Below are 18,356 nucleotides of genomic sequence, written 5' to 3' on the forward strand. Positions count from 1 at the left end.
TTACTCAACATTTGGGACCTAATCAGTAACATATTAATCAGAAGCAAGGCCCCTGCTGCTTTTGCAGCCTCACTCATGGATAACCAGCAGAATAGTCCTCAATTGGTTAGCACAACTGCTGACTGCTTAAGATGGTGACAACACTGTCACAATTGTTAAGAGATAATGTGGTATCACCCCATATTTACATACTAGGGATGTGTTCCAATACACCACCATAGATATCTAATAGGTGGATAATAGTGAACCCTATATATTGACTATGCATAGAACAGTACTAGAGGACCTAGAGAGCCCCAACACTTTCAGGGTAAGTTTTTTTTTTTTTTTGGAACATGGGAAACTGAAACCATGGATATCAAGATTATACTGCATTCGTGACTATGGAAGAATTATAAATCTGCTGCACAATTATAACACTTAGACACCAACGTAACTATTATGGTTCTCCCATGGCATTTGGGGATTTCAAAATTTGGCACTACAATTCTCTTGCAGAGGAGACTGAGCAGTTCACATAATGATTCCATAGACTGTAGCCATGGCAATTAAACTGGCATGATGAAAGTGCTATCACTGGATCTTCATGCTCTGTTTCAGAAATTGAGCATTCACTTATTATCTAGGAAAATACCCTCCATAAAACAAATCTCTGCAATGCTGTCTGAAGCTCTGAGCAATTACAGTCAGTTTGTGGGACGATGGATGAGAAAATGTGCCCAAATTCCCGAACAGAACAAAAATGTTCAGGACCAATGCTTTAAAAATGGAGGTTTGAATGTATAGCCATTATTCATGCACTTGAAACCCTGCGCCTTCTTGTATGATGGTTGCTTTTCTGCCAGCTTGAATTTCTTTCAATAATTATTTCATTAATCTTTCTTATACAAATAATATGTGGATCCATATGGTATAATGGCCTATATCAACATTTATTTTCTTGTGTGCAGAAACTGCACAGAAGAGGAAGAAGTCACCAAACTCACTGATAAACTTGGTGAATATATGACTGAGCTAGAAAAGGATTAGTCTTCTCACATTCTTGCTCATACACTAATGATCATGGAGAGAACTTAGAGAAAAATCTTTGAAAAACAATCCATATTCTTAATAGATTCACTGGCACACTAGAGCTTGAAGAATCCTCAGAGTTGTGGTAATACACAAGCATGTCTAGAGAGTGGTTCACATTGCATTAAAGTAGTCAATAGACTGTTATATATTATTTATTTTGGATTCTATATTTTCTTTTGGAAGAATAGTTCCCATAGTTGTGTTACCAGAAATAAGTTCACTGTTGAGCATTTAGTGCATGGCCATCAAGGATGAAATATATGAAAACATCATTGTAAATGCATAGGAAAGTTGCATTCCAATGAGTGATACACTTTTCAGTAAAAGCATGAAAAACACATTGAGTGGGATTTTTTTTTGATAAAGTGACACACCGGATTCTTAAATTCTTCTTAGGAACTTCATTATTTTTCAAACTATTATGAATATTAACAATCCCATTTGCCTTCTTGAGTAGCTTCAGCATGGCCACCATAGGAAGTCCAGAAATGGGACATGAGTTGCAGCAACATGATCTTCAAGCAACATTCCCCAATGACAAATATATAGTGCAAAGCAAGCTTTTTTTTTTTTAAACCCCAGTGTATAGTTCTTAGGGTGCACAAAGTGACCAACTATATTCACTCATAATTTAAAGTGCTGCTGGCCTCATGAAAGAAGTGGGGGAGACAGCATTGTTCTTGACGTTTTCATCTTTTCCTGACCAGTTTTGCTTTGAGGAATCCACATCAACTTCAGAGCTGCCACAGATCTGCTGTTGGTGTTCTGAGTTCAGTCACACCCATTTTTACATTTTCCTTCAGTAGAGTTGGAATTCTGATGTCATAAAAGATCCAGAGATGAAGTTTTGTTTGGTAACTGGGAAAGTGTTTCTGAAAACAGCTGTCCTTCATTAAAGTTGGGACTCTTTAAGATTGCTTTCTAAGGTTGCCTTAGAGGGCAAGTTCTGTTATATCAATGGTTCCCAACCTGTGGTCCATGGACCACCAGTGGGCCAAAAGAAGTAAAATATGGTCCATGGTCTCACCATTATGACACCATCACAACAAGAGTGACTGGTCTCATGAAACTCTCTTATAGTGCCGAGCATTAACAAAATGCACGGATAACAACACAGATCAACAACAACAAAAAACCCACATTTTTTTCTTGGTGTTTTAGTTTTTAGGCTTGCTTCTGGGGTTATTTCAGGTGCCGATTCAGAAAATTGCATTTGATAGACCACATCAGCTCTAGATTATTAAATATAGTTTTCTGTGTATGTGAGCGGATGGTGACTATGAGATGGCATATGTTCTGTATCAGAAACTAGAACTGATGTGGTCTATCCAATGCCATTTTCTGAATCTAAAGTTGACCAAAATCTGATTCGTTGCCCTTTTGGTTCTAATGTTGGAGAATGGTCCCTGCTCAAGTGGTCCCTGATCAAAAAAAGGTTGGGAACCACTGTGTTATACCCTATGACGAGAAATTGGTAAATTTACTTCTTCTTCTTCTTTTTTTTTTTACTATAACACCAGAAAGCCTCACCATAGGGACCAACTATGTTGGCTAAGATGGCAGGAGCCACAGTTCACAAACCTAACTTTTTTAGTCTTCTGCTTTTGACCTTGGAATATCATCTCAGGTATCATAGTAGTACCAATAATCCCCCAACACAGCTGTTAATACATTCTGCATTGAGGGAACCGGCATGGTATAGTTGTTTGGATATTGGATTAGATGAAGAGATTTAGACCCATGTAATAGTGGTTTGAGCATTAGACTATGAATCTAGAGATCAAAGCTCATGCCCCTACTCAGCTCCTATAGAAATCCTCTGGGTAACCCTGGGCAAGTCATACTCTGTTAGCATCAGAGGAAGGCAAATGCAAACTTCCTTTGAATATACCTTGCCAAGAAAATCCTGTGATACGTTTGCCTTAGGGTCACCAGAAGTCAGAAGAGGGCTTGAAGGCACACAACAACACCAAGTACTTCATAACATTGCTATAGAGAATAGGAAACTTCTGACACAAAATGGTAAACCTTTATTATTTAATCTTTAAAATATCCCAGGCACATTTTTTAAAAAATGAAATGAGAAACCAAACAAAAATTCATTAAAATCTTGAAATGGAAAGTGAAAGGCAAAATAACATACAGACAGAAAACAGTCAAATGCCAAAATGTCAATAATACATTTTAAAATGCCGATGGAATGTGACTTGAAACTCTAAAGGGAAATCTATTATGCATACATCTGTCAGCACTATCAAAACTTCAAAGAAATGTAGGAACATAATAGAGACTTGTAAATAATTTCTGTTAACAATGCAGATTAGCAATTTAAAACACACACACACATTGGGTTGCATATATAATGTATACACAAACAAAAGAAAGAAAATGGGATAGTAATAAAATCCAGAAATTAATGAGAGTTAAAATGACTATTACACAGTGTAGCTAAGAGGGCAATTTAATTTTCTGAAGTCACAAGAATATTTTTGAGTTCAACGGTAAGTATTTGCATGGGAGAGACCATAGATCTGCAGCATATCAGTAAAACAACACAATCATCCTTCCCTTATTCTTTTCAACTGAATTTAACATCTGTTGCTTCAATTCAGTTATGGCTACAGGAAGCCAGCGTGTTGTAGTGGTTTTTTAGTATTGGACTATGATACTGGACTATGACCACTCCACCATGGAAACCCACTGGGTGACCTTGGATGAGTCACATACTTTTATCCCCCCCCCCCCAACAGATTCACCTTAGTGTTGGAAATGACTTGAAGGCACATGACGACCACAACAACATAGCTCTACATATTAAATAAAACAATTTTCCACTGTATGAGAATATTTAGCCATATTGAAGCTCTATATTGGGAGAAAGCTGGAATAAAAATAAATATTTTTGTTATATCATATTATGTTCAAGATTTTCTAGATTGAAATTGTCTGTCTGTCCAATTTTCCTTTTGATATTCTTTTGATACAGACATGTGATAGAAACAACACGGCATGTGCTGTAAGCATGCTGAAGATGTGAGCAAGAATGCGTAGAGTCTATCTCTGTTCACTTCATCTTCTAAGCCGTCCCTATCACCACTGCTTCCTCCTTACCTAGATCTAAGGTACCTAGATTTAAGGTCAAAGAATCTAACTTTGGTGCTGGAAAAGAGTTGGAATAAAACATAATGGTGGGTTTTAATGTTAAGGGTGGGACAAAAAACAAAATCAAAAATAAAATGAAAGCATACATGGATTTTCATATCCACAGGGAGCCTTGGAACCAAACCACAGCAGATACAAAGGGCCTACTGTGATGCCCACCATGAGAGAGACTCAGGATTTTTGTCCTTTCTGTCTCAAACAACCTTTTCTGTATTGATGGACTACAGAGATGAATGGCAAGGGAGGGGAGGAATTTTGGCTCCATTGCAGTTAAAATCTGATGCACCTGCTATATATATATGTATGGGGTCAACATCTCCCACATTTTGTGAGAAAATTACAGCAAAGGGCAACACCACCCCAGGGAAAGATGGCTTCATGGTTAACATTAGAGGAGCCAACCAATCATAAGGCACTTCTCCTTGCAAAACATCATATTAATGCATGGTAAATGCCATTAGTTCTCCAGCTGCTGTTTCACATTTGTTTAGCACTGTGTTGGAAAAAGGCAAGGGCAGATGGAAAGAAGATAAAAGCAGGGAACAGGGCTTCATGGAGCACCAGGGATAGGGTAGGAAACAAATAGAGTCTAGCTATTTATTCATAAAGACCATCTTTGGACTTCTAATGTTTAGAAGTCACATTAGCTTTGGATCCTTCAAGAAATAAAAGAGCAGAAAAAGATCTGCTGAAAAGGCAACACTTCCAGCTGTGACATCAAACTGCAGGGAGGATTTTTTTTAAAAAAAGAAGTCATGTCCATCTGTTACACCTTTTAATTAATTCATGGGGTAAAACAGACAACATTTTAACCCACGCTGGAATAGCTGGAACACTTTTTAGCATTTAAAGTGTTTTATCTACAGGATAACTGTAAAAATATATTTTAACTGAAGATTGGTTTTGTAAATTCGTTTTGAGATTTATTTTCATAAGAAAGGTCCACTTTATAATTTATAGGAGGCAACTCCCTCGTCCTCTCCAAATTTAAAAGCCATTCCTCTTTGATAAGCATCAATACCTTCTCATTTGTTTCATAGTTTTCTCACAGTTTTCCCTGACTATACTGAGGTCACAATCCAAAACAAATTCAAATAAAAGGGAAGAAATGCGCTCTTCTTTGTGTGGAATCTGTAGCCAAAACCCTAAGTAGACTTCCTTGGGAGAGCACTGTCTTGGAAAAAGAGAAGCAACCATTTGTCTTTGTTCTCAGAATAAACCAGTGGTTCCCAACCTTTTTTTGACCAGGGCCCACTTTGACTGGGGACCACTTGAACAGGGACCGCTTTGACCAGAAATCACTCTCCATCATTAGTACCCAAAGGGACAGGGCTGGTTAGCTCTGCAGAAAGGAACATAAATAAAATAAAATAAAATAAAATAAAATAAAATAAAGAGGAAGGAGATTAGCGAACCAGATTTTCGTTCTCGCATCCCACTGCTGGGCCACAGCCCATAGGTTGAGAACCACTGGAATAAACCATAAGCATCTGCATTGCCATATATTGAGATTAGCAAAAAGGAGTGGTGTGGCCCTCATGTCATGCTTGGAAATTTCCTATTCATGCTTGGAAAGTGAATACTGGTTGGGCTACATTCAACCGAATTAAATCCTTAAATAGGATCATGTCTTTGGTCATCTAGATATTTTGGATTGCCTATTTCACAATCCCTTCCCATTGGCAATGTCAGTTAAGACTTCTGAGATTAAAGGTCAAGTTATCTCGAAAGTGAAAGATGTTCTATCATGAACTTCCCTCCCCAAACTATGCATTTGACATCAAATTTATGGCCACATTTAAAAGTAATCTAAGGAACAAGTTACTAATTGAAGATAGAGAGGGGAGATTCAAACATTACGCAGCAATACAAAAAAATAAAGCAGCACAGCATTTGGCAGAGCAGAAGCTTCTGAGCATGGGAAGACAGCGAATGAGCTTAAGCAATTACAGGAGCAGAATCAGGCTTTAAAAGTTACAAAACGTTTTAATGAAAGAACTACATATATATGTAGGAAAGTTAGCTTTTAGCTATCTAATACTATCTAGAGCAAGAATGGGTAAACTTTGGCCCTACGGTAGGCTTTTAGGAATTGTGGGAGTTGGAGTTCAAAACACCCGGATGGCTGAAGTTTGCCCATGCCCAATCTAGAAGAACAAAGGGAAGTCTGTAGGGCTGACCATGGAGTCAGGAAACTTTGAATCCGGAGGCATATTCCTAAAAAGGGCTTTCTCTATCAGCTATCTCAGCAACCTGTCTATTTCCTTGTTGAGGACTATAAACTTGCGCAAGACATGGTTGGCTTCCAGCAAAAGCAAGGATGTGAAAAGCTCTCAGACCTGATTTTCCCTTTATCTCTTCTTGTTATGTATCTGATAGTAAGACTTTTCCCCTCACTTGGAAATCTGTGCATATTTTAGTAGTTATTTTTCCACCTATGCCTTGCCTATTATTTCATAATTTCATATTATAGCAATTAACAAAAACATATGAGCACATTTTTCACAAATGAGAATTTTGAGTTATGCACATGCATTTATCTATGATTCAGAAAGGGATGGGGGTGGGGCAGGAGAGGGAAAAATTATCCGATGGGAGAACAAGGCTCCTTCCACACAGCTGAATAAAATCCCACATTTTCTGCTTTGAACTGGGATATATGGCAGTGTGGACTCAGATACACCAGTTCAAACCAGAAATTGTGGATTTTCTTCCTTGATATTCTGAGCGTTATGTGTGGAAGGACTCCAAAGGCTTTGTAAACACTGTAGTTTGTTGTCTCATCAATCACAAATACATTTATATTAAGAAAAATCAGTTAATATAATTTCCTCTTATCTTCATTGTCATTATTGGAGTGGGTGGAGCGAAGAAGCAAAAGACACAAGGGCATTTCCCCAAGCAGCCAGTTCTCCTCCATGGTAGGCTTCAAAAACCACAGGCACCAATGTAGCTAAACAGTACTCATCAGAGGATCAAGCTAGGAAAGAACTTTAAGCTCATCCTCCACCATATTGATTCTGAGATTTGGGGTCCTTAAAAACTTTGCCAGGACACTTAAACCAGGAGCCAGGAATGTGGCCAGCTATGCTTTTCTCCTTCAGATATTATGCTCTGTGCTCTTTCTAAGGAGCAGCAGGTGACTCTGTATGAAACCTGCAATCATAGATTCCCAGGAGTGTAGTTCTCATTTGCTGTACAATATTCATCCCCAGAATGCATTAAACATTCTGCATTTTTGAATTGGGATTTGTCTCTGTAGGAGCCCTAGATGTGTGATTTTGCATATGCAACTCATATGCATAAATATACTATGCAGAATAGACCTACTGAGTCTTTCTGGAATAAGACAGGGAGGCAATAAAATCTTCTGTTGCAATCATACTATGTTATCCTGTTCCACATTCTACTGCAGATTAATAACACATCTGCTGCCATACACAAAGCAATTGTCCTATTAACTCATCACACACACAAACATACAGACCCACAACACACTTCTTTGTTCAGGTGCTATGAAAATCTATGCCAAATTAATGGTAAAGATGGACTAATTTAATATAAGGGCACTGTCATACATTTCTTCCTGTGTGAAAAAAGCTTGGGGTCAGATTTCTAAACACAACTTTCCTTCAACTGGTATGAGCAGCCTATGGGAAGGCAGCAAAATTCATTCATAGTTACACAGTGTTCACAGTTCAACTGCTACTTCCCCCTTTATTCATTTGCGTAGCTTTTGAAGAAAAAATAAACTGTTGCATGAGGATATTTTTAGTAACAGGTCATTGGATGCATTACAATTCAAACACATTCCCATCCATTAAAAGGGGCTAAAGGTTTCCAATCATTCTGTAATTTAGTCTCTCTCCCTCTCCCTCTCCCTCTCCCTCTCTCTATCTCATATCTATCTATCTATCTATCTATCTATCTATCTATCTATCTATCTATCTATCATCTCCTCTCTTATGTTGCTTTGAAGTAAACCTGTGGTGCATTCTGTAATTGTTTCATAACTGGCTGGTGTAAAATAGTATGATATCTCCCCTTAACAAGCATTGCTAACACTAAACATTATACGATGCCTTAAAGACAGTAATCAGGTTCAGCAGTTGTGGAGCCAATGTAGCTCAAGCAAATATAAAACTTATAGATAGAACTGTCTCTTACAACAATTCCACCAGGAAATTTTGGAAAATGTTCATTACTTGAGTTTACATCAGTGTGATGCTCCTCAGCATAAATCAACTACCTTTTGTCCTTACTTGGATAGGCAGAAAAGCAATCTTGCCATCCTTTTTATCGAAGCCATTTAAAATTATCCCAGCATCTCTCAACTCATTTCCTTCCTAGTATTGCAAACTCTTGATGGCAATTGTGGTTCGCTTGTGAGCTTTGGGGTTTGTTAACAACTTAAACAAAAGTCAGCAGCAGCCAGAGATGTTAGATACAGTGCATTTTCTTTTTTTTAGTTTCCCTGTTTATGACAAGAACTGTTTCTACAGAAGTAATGATGAAGGCATGATGAAAATACATGATACACATATTAGAAAATATATATTGGATGTAACCATATTACAAATAGGAATTAGAAAATACATGCAATCACAAAGGGAGATGTATTTATACATGAACTTCACTTCACTTGGGAAAATTAAATGCCACAGAGCGGCCAGGGTCTAGGAAAGAAATGTCTAAAGGCTTCTGGAAAATTTCAAGATACTCTTCCATTTCGTACCAAGCAGGGTTTATCGTAAGATTAATAAGCTTGGCTATCAAGAGGCTTCTCCAGGAAGGACTTATCTAAAGATGAATGGAAGCTCTTGCTATCAGTAGCCTGGTAGACATTCTGGCGTTATGGGGTATAGGATGGTCTTCTGCAAGTTGCTTCTGGTGTGAGAGAATTGGTTATCTGTAAGGACATTGTCCAAGGGACGCCCTGATTTTTACCATCCTGTGGGAGGCTTCTCTCACATCCCCACATGAGAAGCAGTAGCTGACAGAGGGAGCTCATCCTGCTTCCTGGATTCAAACGGCCAACCTTTCAGTTAGCAGTCCAGAAATCTACAATGGTAATAGCAAAATAACTTAATAATAGCAAAATAATGGAGCAATCTTTTTCATGTGTGTGTGTCTGTGTGTGTGTGTGTGTTACTGTTATTAGTGACAAATAATATTCTCAAAGCAGAGAAACACTACAACTTTGGCACTTATTTTGAAGTGGGCTAAAATGGAAAGTGTTTAAAAATGACCAGAAAAAAATCTCAAAGGAAACACTTTATTAGCATCCAGTAGACTCCTTAGTCCTCTTTAGCATAGGATTGAGCTGAAGTTATAGTGTTATCTAATATTGATTAAAATTCTGGATCATTTCCAGTGAATCACCAAGCATATCTGAATCCCATTTTTGTTCTACTAGAGTAAGCTATAATCAGAGGCATTAATGTCCCTCAGTTCCAAGGACATGTTGTTTTCTCCTAGCCACTATTTTGTGGTTGGGAGACTTCACAAGCTGAAGTCTTCCAGCCTGCATCTTTTCTTTTGCATACATGCCATAATACAGGCATGTGGATATATTGAATAGAACTACAGTAGAAGTGAAGAATCTCTCCATCATATAATTAGTTCCCATAAGATGGAGCCATGACCATTAAACTGGCATCAAATTGCTATAACTCTATAGTTACACACCACTCTTCTCAAGAGAAGCATATGCATAGACTTGCTCTTATATCTTAGAATTTGTTCTGCTGCATAGTAATTGGAAGTATTAGAAAGCTGAAGAGCATGCAAAATTTCAATAATAACTTCTTAACCATACCACCTCTAGTTACTAGGATCAAATTCCCTTGACTTGGCACATTGCTGATCTTCATTTTCATTGGAAGTGCCACATTTATTCTAAAAAAATATGAGATTCCTAGATTAACTCTATGGCCTGAATTATTTAACTAGCCTTTACAAGCTTCATGGGAGAAACATATTAATATATAGTACCAATGTACTATATATACTATATAGTACTATATAGTAAGTAATATATAGTACTATATAGCAAGGAAGACTCCAGCAATACATGGAGCGAGAGTTGCCAGATGTACAAGCTGGGTTTAGAAAAGGCAGAGGAACAAGAAACCAAATTGCCAATATCCGCTGGATAATGGAGAAAGGCATGGAGTTTCAGAAAAATATCTATTTCTGTTTTACTGACTATTCTAAAGCCTTTGTGGATCATAATAAACTGTGGCAAGTTCTTGGTGGTATGGGCATACCAAATCACCTTGTCTCTCTCCTGAGGAATCTGTATAAGGACAAAGTAGCAACAGTAAGAACTGACCATGGAAGAACAGACTGGTTCAAGATTGGGAAAGGCGTGCGGCAGAGTTGTATCCTCTCACCCAATGTATTCAACTTGTATGCAGAACACATCATGCGATGTGTGGGGCTTGATGAATGCAAGGCTGGGGTAAAAATTTCTGGAAGAAACATTAACAACCTTAGATATGCAGGTGATACCACTTTGATGGCCGAGAGCAAGGAAGAGCTGAGGAGCCTTCTAATCAAGGTGAAAGAAGAAAGTGCAAAAGCTGGGTTGCAGCTAAACATAAAAAAAACCCAAGATTATGGCAACAAGAATGATTGATAACTGGGAAATAGAGGGAGAAAATGTGGAGGCAGTGACAGACTTTGTATTTCTAGGTGCAAAGATTACTGCAGATGCAGACTGCAGCCAGGAAATCAGGCAACACTTACTTCTTGGGAGGAGAGCAATGACCAATCTCGATAAAATAGTGAAGAGTAGAGACATCACACTGGCAACAAAGATCCACATAGTAAAAGCAATGGTATTCCCCATAGTCACCTACGGATGTGAGAGCTGGACCATAGGGAAAGCTGAACGAGGGAAGATAGATGTTTTTGAATTGTAGTGCTGGAGGAAAGTTGTGAGAGTGCCTTGAACCGCCAGAAGATCCAACCAGTCCATACTTCAGGAAATAAAGCCCAACTGCGCATTGGAGGGAAGGATAGTAGAGGCAAATATGAAGTACTTTGGCCACATCATGAGAAGAAAGGAAAGCTTAGAGAAGACAATGATGCTGGGGAAAATGGAAGGAAAAAGGAAGAGGGGCCGACCAAGGGCAAGATGGATGGATGGCATCCTTGAAGTGACTGGATTGACCTTGAAGGAGCTGGAGATGGTGACGGCCAACAGAGACATCTGGCGTGGGCTGTTCCATGAGATCACAAAGAGTCGGAAACAACTGAATGAATGAACAACCAAGGTATTGATAGCACACCCTAGGCACAAATATTTGTACATAGTTTAGCTAAAAAAAGAGCACATTGAAAACTATGGTCCCATCTATACTGCATTGGACTGCATTATATAAGTATACACTGCTTAAATAAAAATAAAATAAAATAAAATAATTTAGAGAAAGGAGTGGATTTTCGTTCTCGCAGCCACAGCCCACAGGTTTAGAACCATTGATCTATAGGATCCTGTTTTAAGTCTCACTGGATAGGCTTACTTTGAGTATATAGTATACAATGTCTTTTGCTTCATAACATTTTTATTTTAAGGCAACAATTGAACTAATCATTTCCCAGGGATATTTCTATATTTTAGTATTTTTAAGTATAACTGCTGAAATTCCATATCACCTCTTACTAAACACAACTTCATGTATTCTCAGCAAAGTGGCAGAGGCATTAAGAAATCCTTTTAGTGGATTATAAAGATGTGTATAGTGTTTCCCTCACTTACAGCGAGGGTTCCATCCCAGGACCACCCGCAATAAGTGAAAATCCACGAAGTAGGGACGCCATATTAATTTTAATATTTATACATTATTTTATATATTACTTTCTTTCCTGCGCTTCTTTACCCACCTCCTGGCCAATTCCAAGGGCTCCTGCCTGCCTTCTTGGCCTCTGCAGATCCCCGCAGAGCCTCCAGAGCCATGCAGGCAGCAGCACTCCAAGGAGGCAGGCCTTCCCCATCGCACATCAGGCTGCTGCACTTCCCGGGTCTGTGGTGGCCAGGGAGGCAGGCATTCCCTGCCCCACCTCAGGTCGCTGCATTCGAGGGTCCCTCCACTGGACATAAATATTTTATATTTTAAATTTTTTATTAATATTTTCAAAAACCCATGAAACAGCAAATCCGCTAAAAGCGAACCGCGAGGGAACACTGTATTGGCTGCCCGATAGTCACTGGTGCCAATGCACATCAGTCCCATTGTGCATTGGTGTGCATCAGTCCTATTGCACAGTGGTTACATTCCAGGCTCTGATACACAGTAATGTAAAAATCATCCTCTACTAGATCTGGACATTACAAAACTGCCCATTTCACTTCCTGTATATGTGAGTTGATTTACAAATACACAAAAACTATACAAAATTCAACCAATATTATTTTAATACTTGTTTTACGTATAATGCTGATGTCGCTGTATGTATCAGATTAGCCCCGATGCTGTCCAATTTGTGTTTTAAAGTTTTCTATTATTTTTATCTCTCTTTTCCAGTTCTTATATTTCTACTTTCAATTTCTATAATTTGGTTTCTTTCTTTTCCCTCCCTAATGTCCACTTGTACTTAAAATTGCTTTCTCCTTTAAACTGTAAGAGTGCCCTAAATTAGTTTTGGGTGTCTCATTGATAGAAAATGGAAATGGCAATGTCCTACTTTATCTTTTCCATTTCTTCATTAAACAAAACCAAACAATAAACAAAGCTACTGAATTACAACTTTAATCCTTGACAGAAAAGACCTGTGTGTACCTACACAGAGGTAACCTACTATGTTGAATGAGACTTCTTCCTAGGTAAGTGTGAATAGCAGAGTAGCTCACTCTTTCTTTCCCCATCTCCATTCCAAAGAGAGGTTATGGTTAGTTGATTCTTAGGACCCTATTATATCTACAAGCCAAGAAACCAATTAATACAAGAACACAATTGGTTCCTCCTTGAATACATAATAAAGGATTAGACCTAAGATCATGTTTCCATAAATGGAAAGACTTTTTATCTGTTTTTAATCTAGCACAGCATTTTCTGCAATGGAAGGGGTGGGGAGAAGCACAGATTCTTTCCCCTGCAGTCTACAGCCCTCCTTTGAAAAGTTACTTTTAAGAGTTACTGGTAATCACAGCAGTTCAAAGACTCCCAAAGTGATTTATGTTTCACTTATGAAAAGGAACACAATGCTTTCTCATTTCCCAAAAGTGATTATATATAGTAGAAATTTCTATATATAGTAGTTACTTCTAAACCCATCATAATACTACAACCCATTGACCTGCCATACAAATCATACTTAAATAGTGAGTCACACATTTCACAGGGCTATAAAAATAATTGAAGTCATGGAACTGAGAGGACAGAACGAGATTTTGTAAATGGACAGTTATAGACATCACAAAATTACAATTACAACATCACTGACTAAACCACAAGAAAGATCCAAGATGCACAAATCATACGTGGTATCTCCGCTAATTTTTCAGTGACTGATCCACAAGAGGGGAACCTTTTCATTTGGTCAGCTGCATTCACTTGAGGGTACTCTGTTGAGTACTGCATGTTTCCAGGTGATAATGGTAAAGCCATTGGAATAAGGAAGGGACCAAAACTGATACAGCCAAGTCCTCCATATCCAGGGATTCTGCAGCAACAGATTCAATAATTAACAGAAATTCCAAAAAGTAAATCTTGATTTTACCATTTTATATAAGAGACATCATTTTGCTATACCATTGTATACTGGGACTTGAGCATCTATAGATTTTGGGATCCATCGGGGTCCTAGAACCAATCCTTGGTGGATACCAAGGGCCTCAACCTTTTTAGCTAACCCATCTTCCCCTCCCTATCTTCTATCTCCATGACATCACTTGCTCCCTCTCTATCTCCTTTCAACCACACAGGAAGGGACAAAATACTCTTACTGGAAGATGGAGCCAATCACCTTCAAAGGGATTTTGAAATCAGGTGGATAAAAATACAAAATTGGGCCAAAGGCTGTGTACAATCCTAGGACTGCAAGTTGTCAATTTCCGAATAAGATGAAATAGAAAATCAGACAACTGGTAAAACTAGATAAATTTGTGTAACATCAAAATATGTTTTATTTTATAAATGCAATTTACTTTGTGAGCACCAATGAATGAACTACTGGTTCAATACTGAAATGTCAAATTGGAGCTTTGGAAACTTCAGATTCAAGGATTATCCACTCCATAGGCTTGAGAGTGATTTAACAGTCAATCTGTCATCCCAAGACATTCAGGAAAGGTCAACCAAGTTTTCCAGGGTCCCTTTTACACGGCCACATAAAATCCAGATTATCTGCTTTGAACTGGATTATATGGCAGCATAGATTTAGATAATCCAGTTCAAAGTAGATACTGTGAATTATCTTTGATAATCTGGATTATATGGCAGTGTAGAAGGGGCCTATGAAAGCATTCTTAGCATCCTGACCAAACTATAAGTTGACAGTCATGAACCCAAATTAGTATAAAATGGACATATGTTTCTTCTGTACATTTTTCCCTTTTCCCTAAACCCTAGTGTGGTATCTTAATGGTATTGTTGCTCTGAGTGTCTTGCTACCAAGTGCAAGGCATACCTAGGTGGAGCTGAATGAGGAATAAAGAACAAAATGCCATGCTCTGGAAAGACCAGCAGATAGAAATAGAGAACAATTCTGGAATTGGCAAGCAAGAAAACAGTCTCAGAAGAATAGTGACTAATGTATGGAACAGCATCAACAATAACAAAAGTAGAAAACTCAGTCACACTGCTGGTGAGCGATGTTTTCCTTCCAAGGTTTGTGCACACTTTCTGTTATAACTCTTGCTTGCTGAACAAAGAACTTTTGTGTTGGTTGTGAGGTAGTTACAAGCCCATAAATAAAAAAGAAGAAGAGATAAGCAAGAACCTACTGGGGGAAAACAAAAGCTTACCTCTATTATACCTGCTTGGTGGTAAAGTGATATAACAATATGTTGTGCACAAACCCATTCTAGAGGAAGGTGGCACTTAAGTATGGTAATGATGGAATGAAAATGTATACACTGTGAACATATAAAATATAGACCTCTATATACAAATATACAATATGAAATACAATCCTTATACAAATACTTACATGTAAAAATAGGATTTTGCTACTGCCATTTCATGATTCAGTTGAGCAATGCAAAATGTCTGGTAGCTGTTCAGGCTCCTTGACAGTTCCACATTTGTAAGAGTCAATGAATGTAGTTTCAAGTTTAAGCAGTATTGTTACAGTGTTTTAATTCTGATGTCCCATTTTCAAGGACCCTTTTGACATGATATAGAACAATATATCATTTATACACTAAGCTTTGGACAATTGGTCTGAATGTTAAGTTCTGCTATACTTCTTCTGATGGTTCAGAAGTACAGCAGAAATCTAATTTTCCAGACTTGTATTTGATTCCTTTCTTAGCCTTTCTTCCTGCATTTTAGTTCTTTTTCTTTATTACAAATCTTGCTAACCTCATTATCAAATGTTTTGTAAGGTCCTGGCATTGATGGACTCATGGAAACTTTAGTTAGAAATGGGCCAGTATGAAATATTCCAGAGCTCTATTCACAGAAGGGATAATTCGGTGAGAAAATCTTCAGAAGAAGTCAATGAACATGGAATAGGAGTGAAGATATTCAGTATTGAAAGCACAAATTTCACACCATGGATTCAGTACTCGTCAAGTACAAAACACAGAGGGAGTGTGTCAGAATTCATGAATAGGTACATGAAGTACAATTTAAGCATCACCTATTGAAAAACCACTTCAGATGCAATCTAACACCCTTGTGAGGTAGGTATAATCTCCATTTTTAAACATGGAGAATTTGAGGCAGAGAATTAAGCTGACTTACTCTAGACCAGACAGAATTCAGTGTCCAATACTATCTGAGAGGTATGAGGTTCTGGGCCTCTGTTTCCAATAATACCTACAGAGTTTCCTGAAGATCTTGTACAGCAGTTAAAAAAGATTCTGCTCCAAAAACAGAGGGTGACTGAATACATCATTGGCAAAATTTGATTTCTTCACTGCTGTGGAAGCAGGTTGTCACTCACAGCATCTGAATCACCCCTGGATTTCAGACATACACAGTGCTCTTATATAGAAATTAAGTGGAGTTCAGGAATCTTTCTTAGCCCATCTCTAATCTTTCCATGATTAATTTGTATACATGCATCTTTAGAAAACAAAATCACACATGGAGCTGGTTCCTACAACCTAAATTCAAGTATTTATAGATATTCCCCAGTCTGAATGGGGTTGTGTTTTTCCCCATCTTAAATCTAAACTGCTGTCATGTAGAATTAAAACAGAATCATGTTGAGAAGTAAAATGCATTTTCTATCTTAACCATAAAAGGCAGAATAAGCATTTTATATGTCTTCAGCAGATTGGTAGGTTTTTCATCTTGTCCTGGATTGGAATCATGTATTTATTTTCTGTGCCAGTGCCTAAGTTCAGAAGGTCAAGTCAGTTGCAAACATCACTGTAAACGAAGGTATGCCTTGCATGGAACATGACACTACTAATGGAGGACTGTCACAACCAACATCAAGACAATGTCCAGTTGGGATGTGTAAATATTATCGAATGCTTCTTAGCCCATTCTGCAAACACTTTCTTTTCTGTGATAAACCTGTGGCCTCCATAGGGTGCGTTTTCATGTAGGAAGTACTCATCACATTCATCTCTTCCAGGCTCATAGTAGTGATAAGGAACCTTCCTAAAGCTTTCTGACCTAGAGCAAAGACAAAATTACAAAAATGAAATATGTTGTTGGTAATGTCTAAATCAGTGGTTCACAACCTGTGGGTCCCCAGGTATTTTGGGCTACAACTCCCAGAAATCCCAGCCAGTTTACCAGCTGTTAGAATTTCTGGGAATTGAATGCCAAAACATTTGGAGATCCACAGGCTGAGAACCACTGGTCTAAATTAATTCACCACAGATTGGAAATTACTTTGTGGGGCTGCAAGTCCTATAACCCCTCAGCCTGTGTGGCCAGTTATACTAAAACTACAGTAACATTTTTGGGACAAAAAAAGAAAGGCAGGGAAGGAATGGGGGAGAGAAAAGATGGAATGAGAGTAAAGGATGTATTGTCAAAAAAGCAGTAAAATATTCAGGAATATATCAATGGAGCTTAAGCCTACATAGTCACAGAGCTCTTCTGAACATAACCTATAACTGTACAGTTTTATGCATCTCATTCAGGATATGTAACACCTTTAACATGTACAATCAGAGCTTGTGGTGGGGTTCACTTGTTTGGACTCCTCAGAGAATCAGCATAGACTGTTATCCATTGCAACTATAATCCAAACAGGTTTTTATTTATTTATTTATTTATTTATTTATTTCTTGCATTTATTGACCGCCCCTCTCAGCCCGAGGGCGACTCGGGGCGGTGAACAACGACAAAGAAGACAGTGTACAGTGAATCAAGACGATACAGACCAGACAGATACAACATAACATATACATATACTAAAAATCCGCTTCGTCAAGTCCTGGGGTCATAGCCAAAATTCATAGTCCTAGTTCATTCCAGTGTCATTTAATACATTCAGTTGAAGGCCTGCTCGAAGAGCCATGTTTTTAGGCCCCTACGAAAGGCCATCAAGGAGGGCGCCTGTCTAACTTCAGCAGGGAGGGTGTTCCACAGCCGGGGGGCCACCACCGAGAAGGCCCGCTCTCTCGTCCCCGCCAGACGCGCCTGTGAGGCAGGCGGGACCGAGAGAAGGGCCTCCCCGGATGATCTCAAGGCCCTCGTGGGCTCGTAGGCCGAGATGCGGTTTGCAAGGTATTTTGGGCCGGAACCGTTTAGGGCTTTGTAGGATAACACCAGCACCTTAAATTGGGCCCGGTAGCAAATCGGCAGCCAGTGGAGTTGGGACAGCAGAGGCGTTGTATGCTCTCTGCGTCCAGCTCCCGTTAACAACATGGCTGCCGCGCGCTGGACTAGCTGAAGCTTCCGGGCCGTCTTCAAGGGCAGCCCCACGTAGAGAGCGTTGCAGTAGTCGAGGCGGGATGTGACCAAAGCGTGTACCACCGTGGC

General features: G+C 38.7%; 1 protein-coding gene across 1 annotated transcript in view; it reads right to left on the reverse strand.

Annotated features, from left to right (window-relative positions):
• Window positions 1-3,081: 3,081 nt before the first annotated feature.
• ST6GALNAC3 (ST6 N-acetylgalactosaminide alpha-2,6-sialyltransferase 3) overlaps window positions 3,082-18,356 on the reverse strand; it is a 408,376-nt gene continuing 393,101 nt past the window's right edge. The window contains exon 5 of the mRNA XM_060773750.2: window positions 3,082-17,036. Coding sequence (XP_060629733.2) covers window positions 16,850-17,036 — 187 coding nt within the window. The 3' untranslated portion in view covers window positions 3,082-16,849. The remainder of the gene's footprint in view (window positions 17,037-18,356) is intronic.

Source organism: Anolis sagrei, chromosome 4, assembly GCF_037176765.1.
Source record: "Anolis sagrei isolate rAnoSag1 chromosome 4, rAnoSag1.mat, whole genome shotgun sequence".
In the NCBI taxonomy this organism is placed as follows: domain Eukaryota; kingdom Metazoa; phylum Chordata; class Lepidosauria; order Squamata; family Dactyloidae; genus Anolis; species Anolis sagrei.